The 17213-nt window shown below is 50.9% G+C and overlaps 1 protein-coding gene and 1 long non-coding RNA gene across 11 annotated transcripts in view; one reads left to right on the top strand and one right to left on the bottom strand.

Annotated features, from left to right (window-relative positions):
* Positions 1 to 5055: 5055 nt before the first annotated feature.
* On the top strand, positions 5056 to 10060 carry LOC148004905 (uncharacterized). Its single transcript, XR_015624905.1, has 2 exons — positions 5056 to 5242; positions 7645 to 10060. It is a non-coding gene; the product is annotated as an uncharacterized LOC148004905 (long non-coding RNA).
* Positions 9142 to 17213, bottom strand: part of Parvb (parvin, beta) — an 87071-nt gene continuing 78999 nt past the window's right edge. For 9 of the 10 annotated variants that reach the window (XR_015624265.1, XR_015624268.1, XR_015624266.1 and 6 more), the window contains 3 exons: positions 15570 to 15671; positions 11895 to 11967; positions 9142 to 11749 (listed from right to left, as the gene is read on the bottom strand). Coding sequence is in view for 6 of the 10 variants with exons in the window: in XM_087558272.1 (XP_087414398.1) it covers positions 11673 to 11749; positions 11895 to 11967; positions 15570 to 15671 (252 nt within the window). In the remaining 4 variants the exon portion in view is untranslated. 10 annotated transcript variants of the gene reach the window in all.

The raw sequence follows: 17213 nt of genomic DNA, 5'->3' as shown, positions 1-17213 counted from the left end.
CAATCAAATCAAATCAAATCAAATCAAATCTAGGCAGCACAGTATGGGAGACAGAAGACAGACAGAGATCTGCATTCCACCATTCCATATGGTGTGGTGTGAGTAGGGAAAGACACCCAGAGATGACCTCTGCCCCACAGCATGAGTGGGCCATAGACACACATACTGCCTACCACCATGGAGCCCAGCATGGGAGAAAAAAACAGAGACCTGCAGAACCATGCTACCCAGAGACCAGCCTTTTGGTGCACGGCATGAGAAGACTGTATATACTATCTTGCCACCATGCCACTAAGTATGGATGGACGGTATCACCCAGGGGCCTGCCAGCCACATGGCCAGTCTTCAGTGGGAGCCACCACAATGCGTGAGTAGGTGGTGGTCAGATGGAAGGGTAAGAGAAGGTTAGCAGCTTGAGCATTGCGAAGAGAGAAGGAACTGGAGACCCAAGGGAGGAGAGGAGTGACCTGTTGTGAGTGGCCAGCCCTGCCACCTGGGGTCATGATAAAGTCCCCAGCCTGAGCTGCTGGTGAGCGCCATGTCTGGGTCTGTGGCTATGCAGTGACAGGATTCAATGTTGATGTCTGTCACTCATATTGCCACTAGAGAACAAGCAAACATCCCTAGTCACAGGGGGCCACATGGATGGATGTCCAGGGACTGTGTAGAACTGGCCTTGCACCTCATTGGCTGCAGCTCTGAAGAGCTGGCCCCACCTCTCACTGGTGGTAGTCTTAGGGAGAACGGACTCTATGCAGCCTCCCAGACAGCACAGTGAAGCTGGCCCTGGTAGTGGGGGGTGTGGGTGAGCAGGTCCCAAGGGGATGAGTGTGGAAGAGCTGACCCTGCCTCTGTCTGCCCTGATCCCCCCCACCCCTACCACCTCCACAGGGCCATGGGGCGGGAGAGCTGGCCCTGCCCTTCACCAGCTACAGCACTTGGGAAAGTGAACCCTGCACCCCAACTGGACAGCACAGCAGAGCCAACCCTGGTAGTGGGGGCACAGGTGGGCCAGCCCCGAGGGTGAAAGCATGGGAAAGCTTACCCTGCCGTTCATCTGCTTGAGGTGGTGTGGGTGTGGGTGTAATGCCCTCCTCCCATTGCCCCTTGCTACCTGCTGCGGTTGGGAGAGCTAGCTCTGCACCTCACCTGAGCAACCCAGTGGAGCTGGCCCTGATGGCAGAGATGTGGGTGAGCCAGCTCCAAGGGTGTGAGAGTCGGAAAGCTGGCTAGAGTTGGGAGAAAGGACCATATGCTTTGACTGGGCAGCAGGCAAGCAGCCTGGAGGGCAGGAGAGCAGGAAAGCTGACCCTGCATCTTACCAACGGCTGCACCGGGTGTCCTAGCTGGAGCAGTGCTGTGAGAACTCACTCTACTCATACAGACAAAGGAGAGCAGGTGGGAGGACCAGCTTTGCTACCACCCAGGCCCAGATCCATGGCCCAGGCCCAGATCCAGGGCTTTGAATTGGCCGACCCCAGCATCTATATCATCTGTGGATGGTTGAGACATATGAAAGGGCCAGTCCAGGTGTTCCAAAGCTGCAAGGTCTCCAGGATAACCAGAAGTCCATGTATGGGCAGAGGGCTATACTGTGGGACACACTCTGTGACATACTACAGCTTCCACTATGAGATATTTTCTATGCCACGCGTGTGTGTGTGTGTGGGTGTGTGTGGGTGTGGGTGTGGGTGCACGCGCGCGCGCGCGCGAGCAAGAGCAGAGGGTGGATACGAGAAGATGGCAAGATAAGGGAACTAGGTCCATAATGTGAAACTCGAAAAGAATCAATAAAAAGAGTTTTTTTTAAAGTTAAATACAGAAAAAGAAAGAAAAACTGAAGAGAGCAACTTAAAAAAAGAGGGGTTTATTCTGGTTCACAGTTGAGGCTGTAGTCAAAGGCAGAGAAAACATGGCAACAAGAGAATGTGGTGGCTGGTCACACTGTATCTAGAGTCAGAGGGAGGTGGATGCTGGTGCTCAGTTCTCCTCCCTTTTAGTTCGTCTGTATCCATGGCAACAGGAGTGTGTGGTGGCCGGCCACATTGTATCTATAGTCAGGAAGCAGAGGGAGACGATGCCTGTGCTCAGCTCACCTCCCTTTTCTTTTGTATCCAATGGTAACATAGCCACGTAGCTGTTGAGGGTGAGTCTTCTCTCCCTGGTTACGCCTTTCTAAAAACCACCATCACAGGCCACCCAGAAGTGGGTCTCCTAGGTGACTCCAACTACACACACACACACACACACACACACACACACACACACACACACACCCCTTCCAAGTGGATCTTCCCTCCCCAGCTAAACCTCTCTAAAAACACCCTCATAGACACACCCAGAGGTATGTCTTCTTGGAGACTCCCACTACAGTCAGGCTGATTGTAAAAATGAGTCATCATCGGACCAAGCATGCTTTCTGGAGAAGACCGTCTGGGTGGCTCAATAGGAGTTTGTTAGTTCAAAGATGTAGAAATGATGTTGGAGGTAGGGGGCCACCATACAAAGGCCAGTAGAACATCAGCAAGACGCAAGCCCAGCTGGTCTCAGAGATGGAGAATTCTGTGATGACAGGTGACAAGCTGAGTGAGGGAGAAGCTAGCCACCCTTGCTCTGTGGCACATCGGTACAGAAGAAGTGGCCAGAGCAGGTGGGAAGCGCACAAACACGATAAAGGGGCCCCCCAGGACATTTCACACTTTAATTCCTAGCCACTGTTATCTGTGCCGTTGCTAGTGGAGAAGTAGGTGTCACTCCTACTCTGCAAGGGGGACAAGTACCCCTGGCTCACACTGCCATTCCAACACACCAGGACCAGACTCCATGAGGAAGTGGAAGGGCAGCTGTGCTCAGGATCCGTGTTGCTGGGCGGCACAATAGCTCGGTCCAGAACTCAGATCCGATGTTCTGGGTGGTTTCTGAGCCCTCTGACCCCTGCAGTCAGTGTTGGATAGTGCAGTCAGCACATTCAAGCAGGAACCTGAAGTGTGGTCCATGGTTTCATGAAGAAAACACAGCGCCAGATGGGGTCATCAGAAGGGATGACACTGTGCCCAGTTCAGCAGTACTGGGGGACCCTGAGACCCAGAAAACAAGCAACCGATGGATGCTGAGCCCAGAAGCAGGAAGTCACTGGAGAAAGGCTGAGCTAGGGACATGGCCACACATAATGACTGGCAGAAGGCACAGAAAGAGGAACATACCCCCAACACCCACCACATACACTTCCCTGCCAACAGCCCCTCCTCCCAAGAAAGCCCAGCAGTGGGGTCCATGGGGATCAGGACATGGAACAGGAGTAAGTACACAGAGTGCGTAGACAGGACAAACAGGAGCAGTGGTCATCACAGCTTCCTGGCCCTGGCAGCTCCTGTCTAGGAGCTGACACTGGAGTTGGTGCTATTTGTTGACAGGCGCCACCTGCAGCCTGCCCCTCCCCCAGCCCCCACCCCAAGCCTTTCACCGCAGACTTTCAAGGACTGGATTGGGTCCTTAAAGTAAATGCTGCTTGTCTCACTGGTAGGCTGTGTCTTCAGGAACAGGTCCTGGGGGTTGGCTTCTCTCTCTGGTGGATTTAAATGCATGAGAACCGAGTAGCCACGAGAGAAGAATTCTGGGTGAGCCCCACAGACATCATCCTTGGGAAGTCACCTACAGCTAAGAGTCTATAGCCTTGGCTCAATTGGGAGCTTCTGCACAAAATACCATGAGTGAGGCTATTCCAACATTGTGTTGGGCATGCTCTTGAGGGCTCCTGGACAGTCTAACACATAGGAAGAAGCAGCCTAGGCTTTGCCTGCTCAGCAGAGCTCTGGTCCGCACACCAAGACTTACGATGGTGCTAACAGTGTCCCTGTGTCAGGGTTGCAGGGCAGATGCAGCTGGAGAAACGGGTGTAGAACCTCAATCTGTGAACTATGGAACTGTGACACAGACTAAAGTCACAGCTCACCAAATCCCCACAGGAAGGCAGGGCAATGTGTACAGAAAGAGAGGACCTAAACATTCCAAATCCCAGGAAAGGTCTTGTAACCATGAGTCGCACCCCAGATCAACTGAAAAAAGACCCTGCCCACCCTGAAAAGTCCCAGCAGCCATCTGAGGTGTCTTCCCTACAGAGAATGCCTATCTCCTCCCTCCAGGCTCCATAACCCCACACCTCCAGACTCACAATGTCATAGGAACCATTCAGTCTGGGAGCTGATAGAGCCCCTCTTTACTGTACAGTTTTGAGTAAGCTGAGCAGGGCTGGGCTGGCTAGCGCGGCCCTGACTGGCTCTCTCCACAGATGTAGCCAGCTGGCAGCTGATTATAAGAGCTTCTCTTCCAGGCTCCGGTTAAGCAGGGTTTATGGCTGTTGACTGCATGACCTTCATTCCCCAGCAGGGAAGACAGAGCCCAGAGACTCTTCAAATCTCCTTTAGTGTCACTTTTTGTTATTGTCCCTTTGGGCGAAGCAAGCCAGACTGCCAAGGCAAGAGTCCGCACAGGAAGGTGTGTTACCCCAGGGCATGGAATGGGGGTGAGGAATGGGCTAAGATTACACCGGTGGGAGGAAATGAATTTGGGCACTGTGGTAAGGGTCAGGGCTGTGCTCAACAGGGTCTAGCCCAGAGCCATCAGGCTGGGGACAATTGATCCAGCACGGAAACAGATGACCAACCACTGAGGATCGACTCACTCAACAGCAGAGAAAGCTAAGCCAGTCCAGTAGCCTTGAGTGCAGCTACCAGTAACAGAGGATCATATTAAACCAGTCCCAGACCAGGGTCCACAGAATGGCTTGCTCCCCTGGGGGCGGGGTAAAGCATTTGTTTTAAAAAACAAAACAAGGCCAGGCCCTGAGATCTCCATCTTTGCCCAATCTGAAAGACAGATCGAAGCTCCAAGGGTGCATCCACTGCCTCTTCAGAGAAAGATCCAGAGGGAGCCTCGCCAGGAGAACTCCAAGGACATCAGCTGCTTCCATGCGACCTTCTTACCAGACCCTCAGCTCTTCCCCTGAAGCTCAGTCAGCACGTGGGATTCTTGTTTAAATCAGCCCAGAAGACAGGCGCTCTCTCAGGACAGGCAATACACACAGGCGCATGCGTGCATGAACACACACACACACACACACACACACACACACACACACACACGCAGAGGCTGCAGCAGAGAGGGCCTCCTCTACGAGACACCTAGCTCTTCTCTCTTATGACTGCTATCAAGTCAACAGGAGCCCGTGGACAGGTCGTAGCAGGTAAGCTTCCCACGTACGCATGGCTCGCAGTGTGCTAATGCATTGCTCCCCCTGGTGCACAGGGCAGTCAGAGGGTTCAAGCTCGTCATTGAACCTATAAGAGATTATCTATACATCCAGTGTGCTCTGAACTTTCTATTTCTGTTCATAGACCCCCCCTGTCATGGCAACAGTGGGCAGCCCTGTTCTAGATGCCTTGTGGGGACACCTGTACGCTAGTCCATGACCCTCTAGAGATCTACTTGTCTAGAAATCTAAGGACAATCCCTCCCAAATGAAACTGTAGGGGTTGACCCTTCTCTTGCAGCTGAGGAAGAGGCTTTGTGTGCTTGGTGATAGAGGCTCCTTGGACGCCAAGGCCACATATGCCAATGCCTGGACCTCAGTGCTTGCGAGGCTGCCTGCTGGGGAGAGAGGTCTATAACTGACCCTAGCGGTAGTGACCACAGCCCAGGCACCCGGTTCTTCTGAGCCAGTGGGTCCACAGAGGCTCCTGAGCGCAGAGTGCACGAGGATGTTAGTGCAGATGTCTCAGTCCTGTCTTCAGAGCTGTGGGTGCAATGGTGCCCAATTATTTCACAACTTCCTCCTGTTGAGAAACTTGACCCACGCCCCAGACAGCTTGCTAGCAAGTTTTAGGATAGACTAAAACTTGAGCAGGCTGTGGTTTGAACGTGTCCCTCACCAAAAGTTCACAAGTTGAGACTGATCCCCAGTCACATGCTAATGGTGTTTGGAGGTGGGGCTTAAGGGAAAGAGACAGGATTAGATGATATTCTGAAAGTGGGGTTTTCAGGCTTGGTGCTGTAAGAAAAGGGAGGACCTAAGCTAGAACCTTTATTCTACGTCTCCATAAACTGTGCTCTACCCTCTTGTCCTGGAAAGGCCATAACTGATGTCAATTCCACTGGAGAACGCACTCCCCAACCTCTAGGACCAGGAGCCAAACCACCTCCGTGTTTTATAAATTACCATCTTAAGACATTTTGTCATAACAACAGAAAACAAAACTGAGACCGTACCCCAAGCAACCGTGGACGCTGAATTGTTCACCAGGCACTACAAGTCATTTGATATGTCGGTCCACAAAGCCAGTGAGTCAAAATGTTCCATGTGTTCAGTGCAGAGAGATACACACCAGGCCAGACTCCAACCGTCCCTCATCACTGGAGTTCATGAGCAAGTGTGGCACAGCATAGATGTTCAGTAAATAGTTCCTTCTGTGTGGGACCAGCATAGGGGTCCCCACACCTTGCCCAGTGCAAAGACCACCCTTGATGGTGATGAAGCTGAAGCGGGGGCTCTACAACAGGCCTCACCTTCCCAGCTCTAAGAGATTGTCCGAGGTTAGCAGCATCCCGGCTCTAGCCTGGGAAAGGTTGCACAGGTCACAACATGTGTCCCCTTCCTGGTCTGAATTCCCTGTGGTCACAATCCCCAGACTGGTGGTGACAAAGGAAGGAGGGACCCCACACAAGCCCAGAGACTCCTGAACTGGGGAGTCTGACAACAGACAGCCCAGGAGAATGGAATAAAACATTTCTGTGAGGAAAAAAAAAGGGATACAAAAGCCTGGGCAACCTGTGGAGCCCTCAGCTCTGTGTCCTCTTCTGAGCTGGCTTTGAGCTCCTTTACATGCTTAACCACACCGTGCTGCGCTCTGTCACCCTAGTTGACTAGGAGCCATCCATACAGTCTCCTGATCCAGAACTCAGCTGACTCTGATCAATTAGGACACCCCCTACACCCTAGGAAAAGACCCTATGAGAATAACCAATCAGAAGGTCCCTGGAGGATCACATGTCACAGCTGGTCTCAAATCATTAGTGTCTAGCATGTGATCTTTAGAAGTTTTTTTCCCCCCAACTTGACACATTCTTGAGTCAACTTGGCACATACTAGAGTCATCTGGGATGAGAAAGGCTCAATTGAGAAAACACCTCTATCAGATTGACCTGTGGGACATTTTCTTGATTAATAATTGATGGGACACGGGCCAGCCCACTGTGGGCAGTGTCACCTCTGGACAGGTGTTGCTGGATTTTATAAGAGGGCTGAGCAAGCCATGAAGAGCAAGCCGGTAAGCAGCATTCCTCTACAGCCTCTGCTTCGGTTCCTGCCTCCAGGTTCCTGCCCTGCTTTAGAACCTGCCTTACTTCTTTCAGTGAAAGTGTCAGGTAAATTAGAAGCTGAATTAAATCCTTTTTTTTTCCTCCAGGTTGGCTCTGGTATCTACCACAGCAATAGAAAGCGAACTAAGACATCACACACACACACACACACACACACACACACACACACACACACACCCCTACCTATTCCTTAAACAGGGTCTCATGTAGCCCAGGTTAGTTTGAACTCACTGTACAGCAGAGGGTAATTTTGAATTCCTCATCTCCCAGCCTCCATCCCCCTGGTGCTGAGATGATAGACCTACGCCACCGTGTGTGATCTATAGTGTTGGGGCTTGATGTTGTAGTCCGGTCTGCTCTTCAACTCGAGGCTCTCTTCCTGTCTCAGCTTCCTAACAGAGACCTGGAGTATCTAGACAAGGATTCTACCAACTGATCTGTGGCCCCGACTGCTGAGGAAAGATCCCGCCCCCTTCATCAAGAGTAACAGATAATACAAAAGAAGATGAACTGACTACCCCAGGAACTGGCAGTTTACCTCAGGGTGTCCCAGACTGAGCACAGTAACATTTGGGAACACTAATTCTTTCTTGTCCAGTGAACTGTAGGACGCCAGTTGCAAGCCAAGCCTCCCCAACAGGCTGGTAGCTCAGAGTTGTGAGAAGCAAACCATAGCCAGACATTACAACACATCGCCTAGGGACACGGTGTTGGAGATGGCTGGTTTCTCTCCTTCAGAATTGGAAGGCTCTGGCGAATTAACCTACCAGCAGTCACTGAAAAACAATGCTGGGCTGGAGCCCAAGAAACCATCCAACGCCTAAATCCTTCCCAGCCACAGTGTGACATTTTTAGCTAGCCTTTTAAAAGAGTCTACGTGTGTGCACACATGTTCCTTTTTGTTGTGAATCAGGGTGCACAAACGTCATAGCATGTGCGAGCAGTCAGGGATCAGCCTCGGATGTCAGCTCTCAGGGATTCTGATGTTCCGTGCTGTGTTCACCAGGGTAGCTGGCCCTTGAGTTTCCAGAGAGTCTTTCTCATGGACTCCCAATACCTCACCCAATAAATAAAGCTGGAGATTCAAATTCAGGTCTTCCCAATTATACAACATGCACCTTACCCTTGGGCTATCTCCCAACTCTGTCTGTTTAAATAGTATTAGTCGCTTGCTGTCCAGGCCAGCTATGCATTTGTGAGCAGGGGAAAATGTTTTGAGACAGGCTCTCACTCTATAGCTAGGGCTACCCTGAACTATGTAGCCCAGGCTGGCCTTGAACTCTTTGTTTCCCAGTGAGCATCACTCTGTAGAGAAAATGGACCAGAAGCATGGGACTTCTTCAAAGGAGGGGGGAACAAAATGCCAAGTTAAGGTTGCCATCACAGGCTGGCTTCGACTTCCTACTCCTTCCACAGAGAGAGCAGGGGAGCCCATCCCCCATCCCTCCTGCTCCTCACCGATATCTTTTATCAGACTCCGCCTGGGAACATCAGAGGGAGAGTTCAAGCCAGCCTGGCAATGTGAAGTGATGCAGTCCCAGCTCTGGGCAGGGAGAACGGACAGGAAATGTGTGTGAAGCAGCTCTGCAAAGAGCCAGGGGCCAGCTGGTGTATCGGAGCTCATAACTAGAGTAATTCGGAGCACACTGTGACACCCCCCAGCTCCGTCTCCCGCCTGAATGTCTGGCACAGGAAGCCACGAGTTTGAGCTGTCGCAAGCACGCTGTCCCTGCTGTCTGCCAGGAGGGTCTGATCAAAGCACAGCCGGGGGTTTAGTGGTTTTTATTTAATATCCAGAAATCCAAAGGACACGTTGCTTCAAACAATTAAAAAGACAATGAAGTATTACTGCACAGGGGGGCGTCACCAATTTGGCTGCTTGGATATAAGATTCCCCCTTTGTTGGTTGGCCTGCGATGAGGATGCAGGGGCCCGTGAGCTCAGGGCTTGCACGACTGGGTGCAAAGTGGGCACGAGAGCTGCCTGGAGGTCCACAGAGGTCTGGAGAGCTGGAGGGGATGCGCCAATCAGTACAGGACAAAAGGGAGCAGCTCCAGCCTTGGCCTGCAGACCTGGGGGCAGGAATGCAGACCTGCCTGTCCCTTCCTCAAGACCCCAAGGGAGTGACAGATGATGACATTTCTACCAGTTTCATTGACCAGACCTCTCTTCAAACAAACAGTATCAGAAGAGAATGAAGATCCAAGCAGTAGAAAGTTCCAGAACTTCCTTGAATTAGCAGCTCAAAGAGAGGTTTTTGCATTCCAGGGGACCCCAGGGAGAACTGTGGGAAAGTTTGGGGGTGGGCACTGGTTACATGGAGGGGGTACTCCCTTTTTTCTGTCAAGAAAGCCTTGCCTTACATGGGTGACCCTGGAGTTGGCCTAGAAATCTTACTTATTGGTGCCTTTGTCCAGACTATGGTTTGAATGCCAACTCCATAGGAAGAGACAGCGAGGACAGCCCTTCGCTGGTGTGTAAGAACCACACTTCCATGCTCAGTCAATGGGGAAGGTCACGCCTTCATGGAACCCTGGCTTCCCGAGTCCTGCAGACAGGACCAGGCAGAGGAGCCTGCTTGGGTTCCAAGGGGGACATGTGTCCTCCAGATAGGGAATCCCAGAGAACCACCACCCTTCCCAGGACAATCCTTCCCTTCAGCAGCACCAAGCTCCCCGCCCCAAACCACCTGTGAGCAGAACAAACCGGACCCAGCAGCTCCCAGATGCTGCAGTGGTTCCGAGCCTGTGAGGAAAGCGGCACAGAACCTTCCAGTCCCGGATATTTTGTCAGTGTGGCTCTTTAATGTCACCGCATCCCACGGGGAGACACGGTAATGCCGTTTTAATTATCTCTCTCCCCTACTGGGAAGCCTCCTTCACCAGAGCGGCTATTCCAAGCCCTGTCCCCAGCTTAGCAACAGCGGAAGCAAGGGGAGACATTAAACTGTTTTCTGGAACTTCACTGTTGGTGTTCAGTTCAGTATCAACACCTCACCCTACAGCCCCGGTTTGTGGTAAGGTGGGGATCAGGAAAGGAAGGCTCCCTGTAGCTGCACGGATCCTGTCATATGGCAGGTGAGAGGGAGGAGTATCATGAGAGGGGGAGTGAACCATAGAAGCAGGATTCCTGAGACAAGAGCCAGCCCACCTCCAGAGTCAAGGGGAGTGAGTGATGAATGGCTTGAGGAGCAACAGGGTTTTCTCTCATAGGCTGTGTTGCAGAGGATGCCAGCAGCATCTATGAGGGATGTGGGCATTTCGTATGTCCCACTGCCAGTTAAGACACACCCCACAAACCTACTCCTGGCTGGTTGGAGGGAGGCTGCACTTGGAGACGGGGGTCTTGCAGATATCATGGGGTCATCAAGGTCATACAGGGGATGGTTCCACTTCGAAATGAAGAGGAGACTAATACAGGAGGAGGAATGGTGTGAAGGCAGAGAGAGGCAACCTGCCAGCACCTCTGTCTCCTACTCTCAGCCTCCAGAGCTGCCAGACGCACGCCTCTGTAATTCTGGCTGCCGGTAGCCTGTGGTCAGGCAGCCCTCATAATGGATTCCCTCCCTCTTGTAAAGTCTCTAAAAATGTATCCATTCCCTAACAGGGCCTCAGAGATGGAAGGTTCCAACTCCGAGCCGGCTCAAGCTGCATGTTCAGAGCCAGCAAGAGACCCAGACATGCCCTTGTACAAGCTGCCCTGGGGCCCCAAGGCATTCTGGGTCCTGAGAGTTCATGTAAAAGGTCAGTTAAAAATCAGCAAACCGCAAGACAGGATGGGGGTGGAGACACATGTCAGGAGTCTAAATCTTCTGAGATTCAGGAAAGAAAAAAACCCGAGAGGATCTTTTTACTGAGGCGAGACCCTGCTTCCAGGGAGAGCCCAGCCCAGGGGATTCCTGAGGACAAATGGGGCGGAGTCCCTGGAGCCAGGGCTGTTGCTGTAATTGCTCCGTGGGTTGGAGCACAGGTGGACAGCCCTTTCCAGCTGAGGGCTAGGCTGGGCCTTTGTTCTCTTTCATCTTCAGGGGAGGCAGAGAAAAAGAGGAAGTGAGGCCTCAAACTGGAGTGGGTGTTTGAAGCACCAAGTTCTCAATGATCTAATCAGCTAGGGAACCACAAGGGAAAAGGGTTTAAAACCAAACCAGGCAGGGAGCAGAGAGCAGAGGCATTACACAGCTAGACCTGGGAAGCCTGAGGCCTCCCTGAGGAGACGGTTCCTGGGAAATCAGGGACTGTGGATGGACACGACCATTTTTTTCTTGTCTAAAACTTGTCCCTGAAGAATCGGCTGCTCTGTCACTCGACGTCCTTGTACTTGGTGAACAGTGTGTAAAGGACCCGCAGAGTGGACTTGAGGTCCAAGTTCACGACGTCTGCAAAAAGAAATAGAAAGTGTGGACTACACATGCAGCGGGAAGATGCCTGCCATCTATCCACAGGACTTGAAGGCTGCCTGGGGCCACCCTGCCTCCTGCTGTCTCTCTCTCTACGCTCTGAGCTGCTCTGGTGGGCTGTTACCTTCAGGGCGTGCCTTGGGCTTCTTGAGTCCCCCGTCCAGCATCAGTTCAAAGGCAAAGGCCACGTTGTGCACCTGCCAGGGGTAAGACAGGAGCAGGGTCAGTGACATTAAGGTCCACGCCCCCCAACACCCGACCATGTTCACCCAATGCTTCCTTCTACACAGAACTGACTCTTTCTCTTTGTACAAAGCCCGCTAGGACACGGGACGGGACACAGGGAAAAGCACACACAGGGATAACTCAACATTTCCTCTTCCCCTAATCAGAGATCTGGGTTCGATGGAAGAATGGCAGCTCCCAGCCTGCCCTCCCCCCACACAGGATCCTAGCCAAGTGCTCCCTCTGAGCCAGAATCTACAACACGGTGAGAAATGACAGAGAGGGAGACTGAGGCTGAGAGAAGACAAGTCCCTGGCAAAGGCGCTCAGCCCCTCAGGGTGCTCCTCTGAACACAGGGCAGCTTTGTGCTACCTGGTCAGATAACTAAAGAGTTGTGCGATCCGGGCATTCCTGGCTGTGTTTCTGTGGGGTAACCGGCCCTTGAGGTAATTGGGGACCCTGTTGGAATTGAGGTTAGCTCAAGGACCAGCATGGAGGCCCCTGGCCCTGGCCCCTAATCACCCTGCCCTGCCCATCCAATTGGACACTCAACTGAGGCTTCCATTCTGCTAACGTCGGCTGGAGAAGCTCCAAGTGGGAGCCTCTTTGTCTGATTTAAAGGCTACAGGAGTCAAGGCCAACCAGACCTGCCCTGAGCAAAGGAAGATGGAAGACGGACCATCAAACCAGCAAGTGCGTAGCCGCCAGCTGGACAGGCCTCAGGGTTCACAGTGACCAACTGTCTCTCCAATGGTACACTGTCTGTCACTCCACCCTGAGTGAGCCAGGAATGCCAGCCATGTCCGTTATGCATTAACAGAAGGCAGGAACCCACAGGGTTGCCCAGTCTTGTGGTTCACTCCAGCCCCACCCCCCACTCCCACCCCAGTGCTAAGAGTGAATCCTGGGTTTCCTGTGCAGTTGGCAAATGCTCTCTGCCTTGAAGCTACTCCTCCAACCTAACGCTTGCTTTTGCCTTGTGGTTTTTTTTGTTTGTTTGTTTGTTTTGTTTTGTTTTTTTGTTTTTTTCTGAAACATTCTCATTTAGCCCAGGCTATCCTCAAACTAAGTACAGGAAGATAGCTTTTGACCTTCTAATCTTCCTGCTTCTGCCTCTCGAGTGCTGGGATTACCAATGTTTATCACTGTGCCTGTTTATACAATGCCAGGGCGTGTGTTTGCTGGACAGGTACTCTACCAACTGAGCCACACTCCCCAGCCCAAGATCTTTGGTTAATGATTCTGCTATTGCTTGAGGGAGAACCCCTTACACACCCCCACTCTGCTTGCCAAATCTTTGCCTCCTTCAACATTCTTGAGATGCCACCAAGATGCCTGGGGCCAGAACAAAGGACCTTCAGCTTCAGGTCTCAGAGCTGATCAGAGAAACTGCCTGCCTCAGTCCGGTGTACGGTCCTCCCAGCCCTTGGGACCAGGAGACAAAGACAGGTCAAGGTTTATAGAGGTGTGACAATCACTGCCATGGTGGCCCTCACCATGACCCCCAAGAGGAAGAGGTCAGAATAAATATGTGAATGTGTAAGAAAGGGACCCAATCCTCATGCCTGCCTGAGGAGGAGGCCCCATGTGCCTGCACAGTCCAACACCCTGACCTCCCGTCTCCCTGTATGCTCATCACCAGAGGTTTCCTTGATTTGTAGGGCAGGGCAGTGACCTGCATGGCTGTTCATCCTGATTTCAAAGAGAGAAAGCCAAGCTGAGGAACGTGGCTTCTGCCATCTGGACAAAGCCTTGTTTGGACAAAGACCCAGTTCTACTGGTTAAATCCACTGTTCCCAGCAGCCTCCTTAATACAGCCACATAGTGGTCTGAATATGCAAGAACCTGTTCACCAGACAGTCTGACCTCTGGTTTCTACAACTCCAGGAGCTCCGTGGTCCTAACAAGCTCTGTACCGTTCATCCTCACTGTATTCATTCTCCCTCCATCCCCAATATGGACTCCAGCATGCCAAGACCTCTCTAATCTGTCCAATTCTATCTCCACAGGCACGATAGGAACGGCATTTGGCCATGAGCAGACAGACTGCTTGGTGCCAGGAACCGGCAGATTGATAAACACTGGCCCGTTCGTTCTCGGCTGTCACCCTGGCTCCCACTGCGGTTGCCACCGTCTGCCTCCGTACCTCATGGGCCTCGCACTTTGGAAAAATAAAGTGGCAGGTGCCATGAGTCCCAAGCAACCCAGACTAGTCTCTGCCAAGTCCCCAGAAGTGAAGCACTAACTCTTCAGTGACAGACCTCACTGCAGAGAGCCTGGGAAGGACGGAGGGCATGGGAAGAGCAGATACGGGGGCATGCTCAAGGCTGGCTCAAAGCTCAGAAATAAAATATACATGCATACACACAGTCCCACCACACACACATATACACAGACATGTATACACACAAACACATACATACACACACATACACAAACAGGCGTATATGAGGATACATACACACATACATAAATACAGAAACACATATACACACATACATAGACATGCATACTTATAAAATGAATGCACATACATATATATACATACATGAGTATATATACACTCATGAACACAGAGACATATATATACATATGTAGACACACATGCTTATACACAGACACATAAATGTATATACATATACACATATACATACGTACACACATTGACACACACAATCATGTATAGATACACACAGGAACATACACATATATAGACATACAGACACATACACACACATACACACACACACACACACACACACGGAGCTTCAGATGACACCAACTTTAGATAGACAGTGTCTGGGGACTCTGCAGCATACTGAACCTCCACCATTGCTCCCTAACAATACAGAATGCAGCTACTTTGCACATCATTTGCATATTTGCATTAAGTATCATAAGCCACCAGACAGGATTTAACATCTACGGGAGGAAGTGCGTAGGCTTTATGCTTTATGCAACACTTCACTTGTGGGATTTGAGCATCTGCCTGCTTCGGTACCCAAGGGGGCCCTGGATCTGGTCCCCAGAAGATTCAGAAGGACTATTGTAAATATTTGAGAAAAAGCCCAGTGTGGCAGGAGGAAAAATAAAAGAAAATTGACATAACAGGAGGCATGTGCTGCAAAGCCACATGTGTCATCCTGGGACATGACATTTGGAGGCTCCCAAAACAGCGAAACCAAGGGGGCTATGACCAGCATCATTAAAAACAATATTAACCTGGGGGAAAGACATGTTAGGGACATGACCAAGCAACACACTTGCATCATATAGTGGCATGCACGCCACAAAGGGGTTTCCCAGTCTGTCTCCAGGGAGCTCAGATTGAATCCCAGATGTTGTGAGGCTTCACATTCTAAAGGATACCGATAAACACACACAGACACACACACACACACACACAGACACACACACACACACACACACACACACACACACACACACACGGAGCCTCAGATGACACCAACTTTGGATAGACAGTAACACAGTTGTTCATTGTCAGCAAGGGACATTCCTTCTACCTACCCCAGTGAGCATGGCTGGGGCCACTCCCAGGAAACAGGACACTTACCTTCTGGTCAAAGCTGTCAGGAGTCAGGTAGAAGTTGTGGAGGGGGACAAAGTAGTCTTCAAGGAGGCCCAGGAGTAGAACCAGGTACACACCATCTGCAAACTGCAGGCAAAACTCAATGACAATTCTGGGGCATGAGTGAGATGGACAGACACCCTACGTGTGTGCAGGAGAATGCGGGACTACCCTATAGGTTGCAGTGCCCGCTCCAGGACCCCAACTCGACCCAGCAGTCCCACCCTATCCTGTGAACCCTCAACAGAGTTCAAGAAAAGAAGCCACAGGTTGGGGGAACAGGGGGGAAGGGGAGAGGACAGGGTGGGCAGCAATCTGGATGTAAAAATTAATAAATAAATTCATTGAAGAAAAGGAAAGGAAAAAAGGAGAGGAGAGGAGAGGGGAAGGAAAGGGAGGGGAGGGAAGGGGAGAGGAGAGGAGGCCAGTGCCCTAAGACACCACAAGAGGGGACCAGGGGTACAGAACAAAGGACCTCACTCTCGACACCTATGTTCCTCTTTGAGCAAGCCAGGAAGAAGCAACAGCTCCATTTGCAAAGGTAGCAATTAGTGCCTGAGATTTATTACACCAAATTAACCGTTTAAAACAGTTTTTAATACTTTTTAAGATTTACTTTATATGAATGAAAGTTTTTTCCCTGTGTGTACATGTGTATATGTACCACATGTGCCCACAGAGGTCCAAAGAAAGTATTGGATACCCTGGAAATGGAGTTACGTACAGTTGTGAGCTGTGTGGGGACGGGAACTGATAACAGGAATATGAACCATCGGCCTCTGTCTCTAGGGGTTTTATTCTTGGGGGACCTCACACATGTAGGTCACATGGCACCTGTCCTCTCACACCCCAACTTCTGTTGACTTCTTCCCCTGTTTAACCATTTTAACTATGGTGACTTATACATCTTCACTGCTTAAAGTAGACAAGGTTTGTGTATGCTCCGCCCAGAGAGTGGCACTATTGGAAGGTGTGACCCTGTTGGAGTCAGTGTGGCCTTGTTGAAGGAAGCGTGTCACTGTGGGCGTGGGCTTTGAGACCCTCATCCTAGCTGCCTGGAAGTCAGTCTTCTGCAGCAGCCTTCAGATGAAGATGTGGAACTCTCAGCTCCTCCTGCACCATGACTGCCTGGATGCTGCCATGTTCCCACCTTGATGATAATGGACTGAGCCTCTGAACCTGTAAGCCAGCCCTAATTAAATGTTGCCCTTTATAAGACTTGGTCCTGGTGTCTGTTCACAGTGGTAAAACCCTAACTAAGACAGCTGGTAACCTCACTACTGTGCAAGAAATATTCAGAAGTCTTGAGTTTGAATCTATTTTTAAAATTTTTTTAGAATTTTTTTGTGTATGAGTGTTCTATCTGTATGTATGTATGTATGTATGTATGTATGTATGTATGTATGTACCTATATGCATGCCTAATGTCCACAAAAATCAGAAGAGGACATTGGATCCCCTGGAAATTAAAAATGGTTGTGAGCCACTGTGTGGGCACTAGGAACCAAACCCAGGTCCTTCCTCTACAAGAACAACAACTTCTCTTGACTGCTGAGGCATCTCTCCATCTCCCTTGATTCTTTTTTATTTATTTGTGCACACACACACACACACACACACACACACACA

This window comes from Rattus norvegicus, chromosome 7 (genome assembly GCF_021556685.1).
Source record: "Rattus norvegicus strain SHRSP/BbbUtx chromosome 7, alternate assembly SHRSP_T2T, whole genome shotgun sequence".
In the NCBI taxonomy this organism is placed as follows: Eukaryota; Metazoa; Chordata; class Mammalia; order Rodentia; family Muridae; genus Rattus; species Rattus norvegicus.
This window is presented reverse-complemented; position numbering and strand designations above follow the sequence as displayed.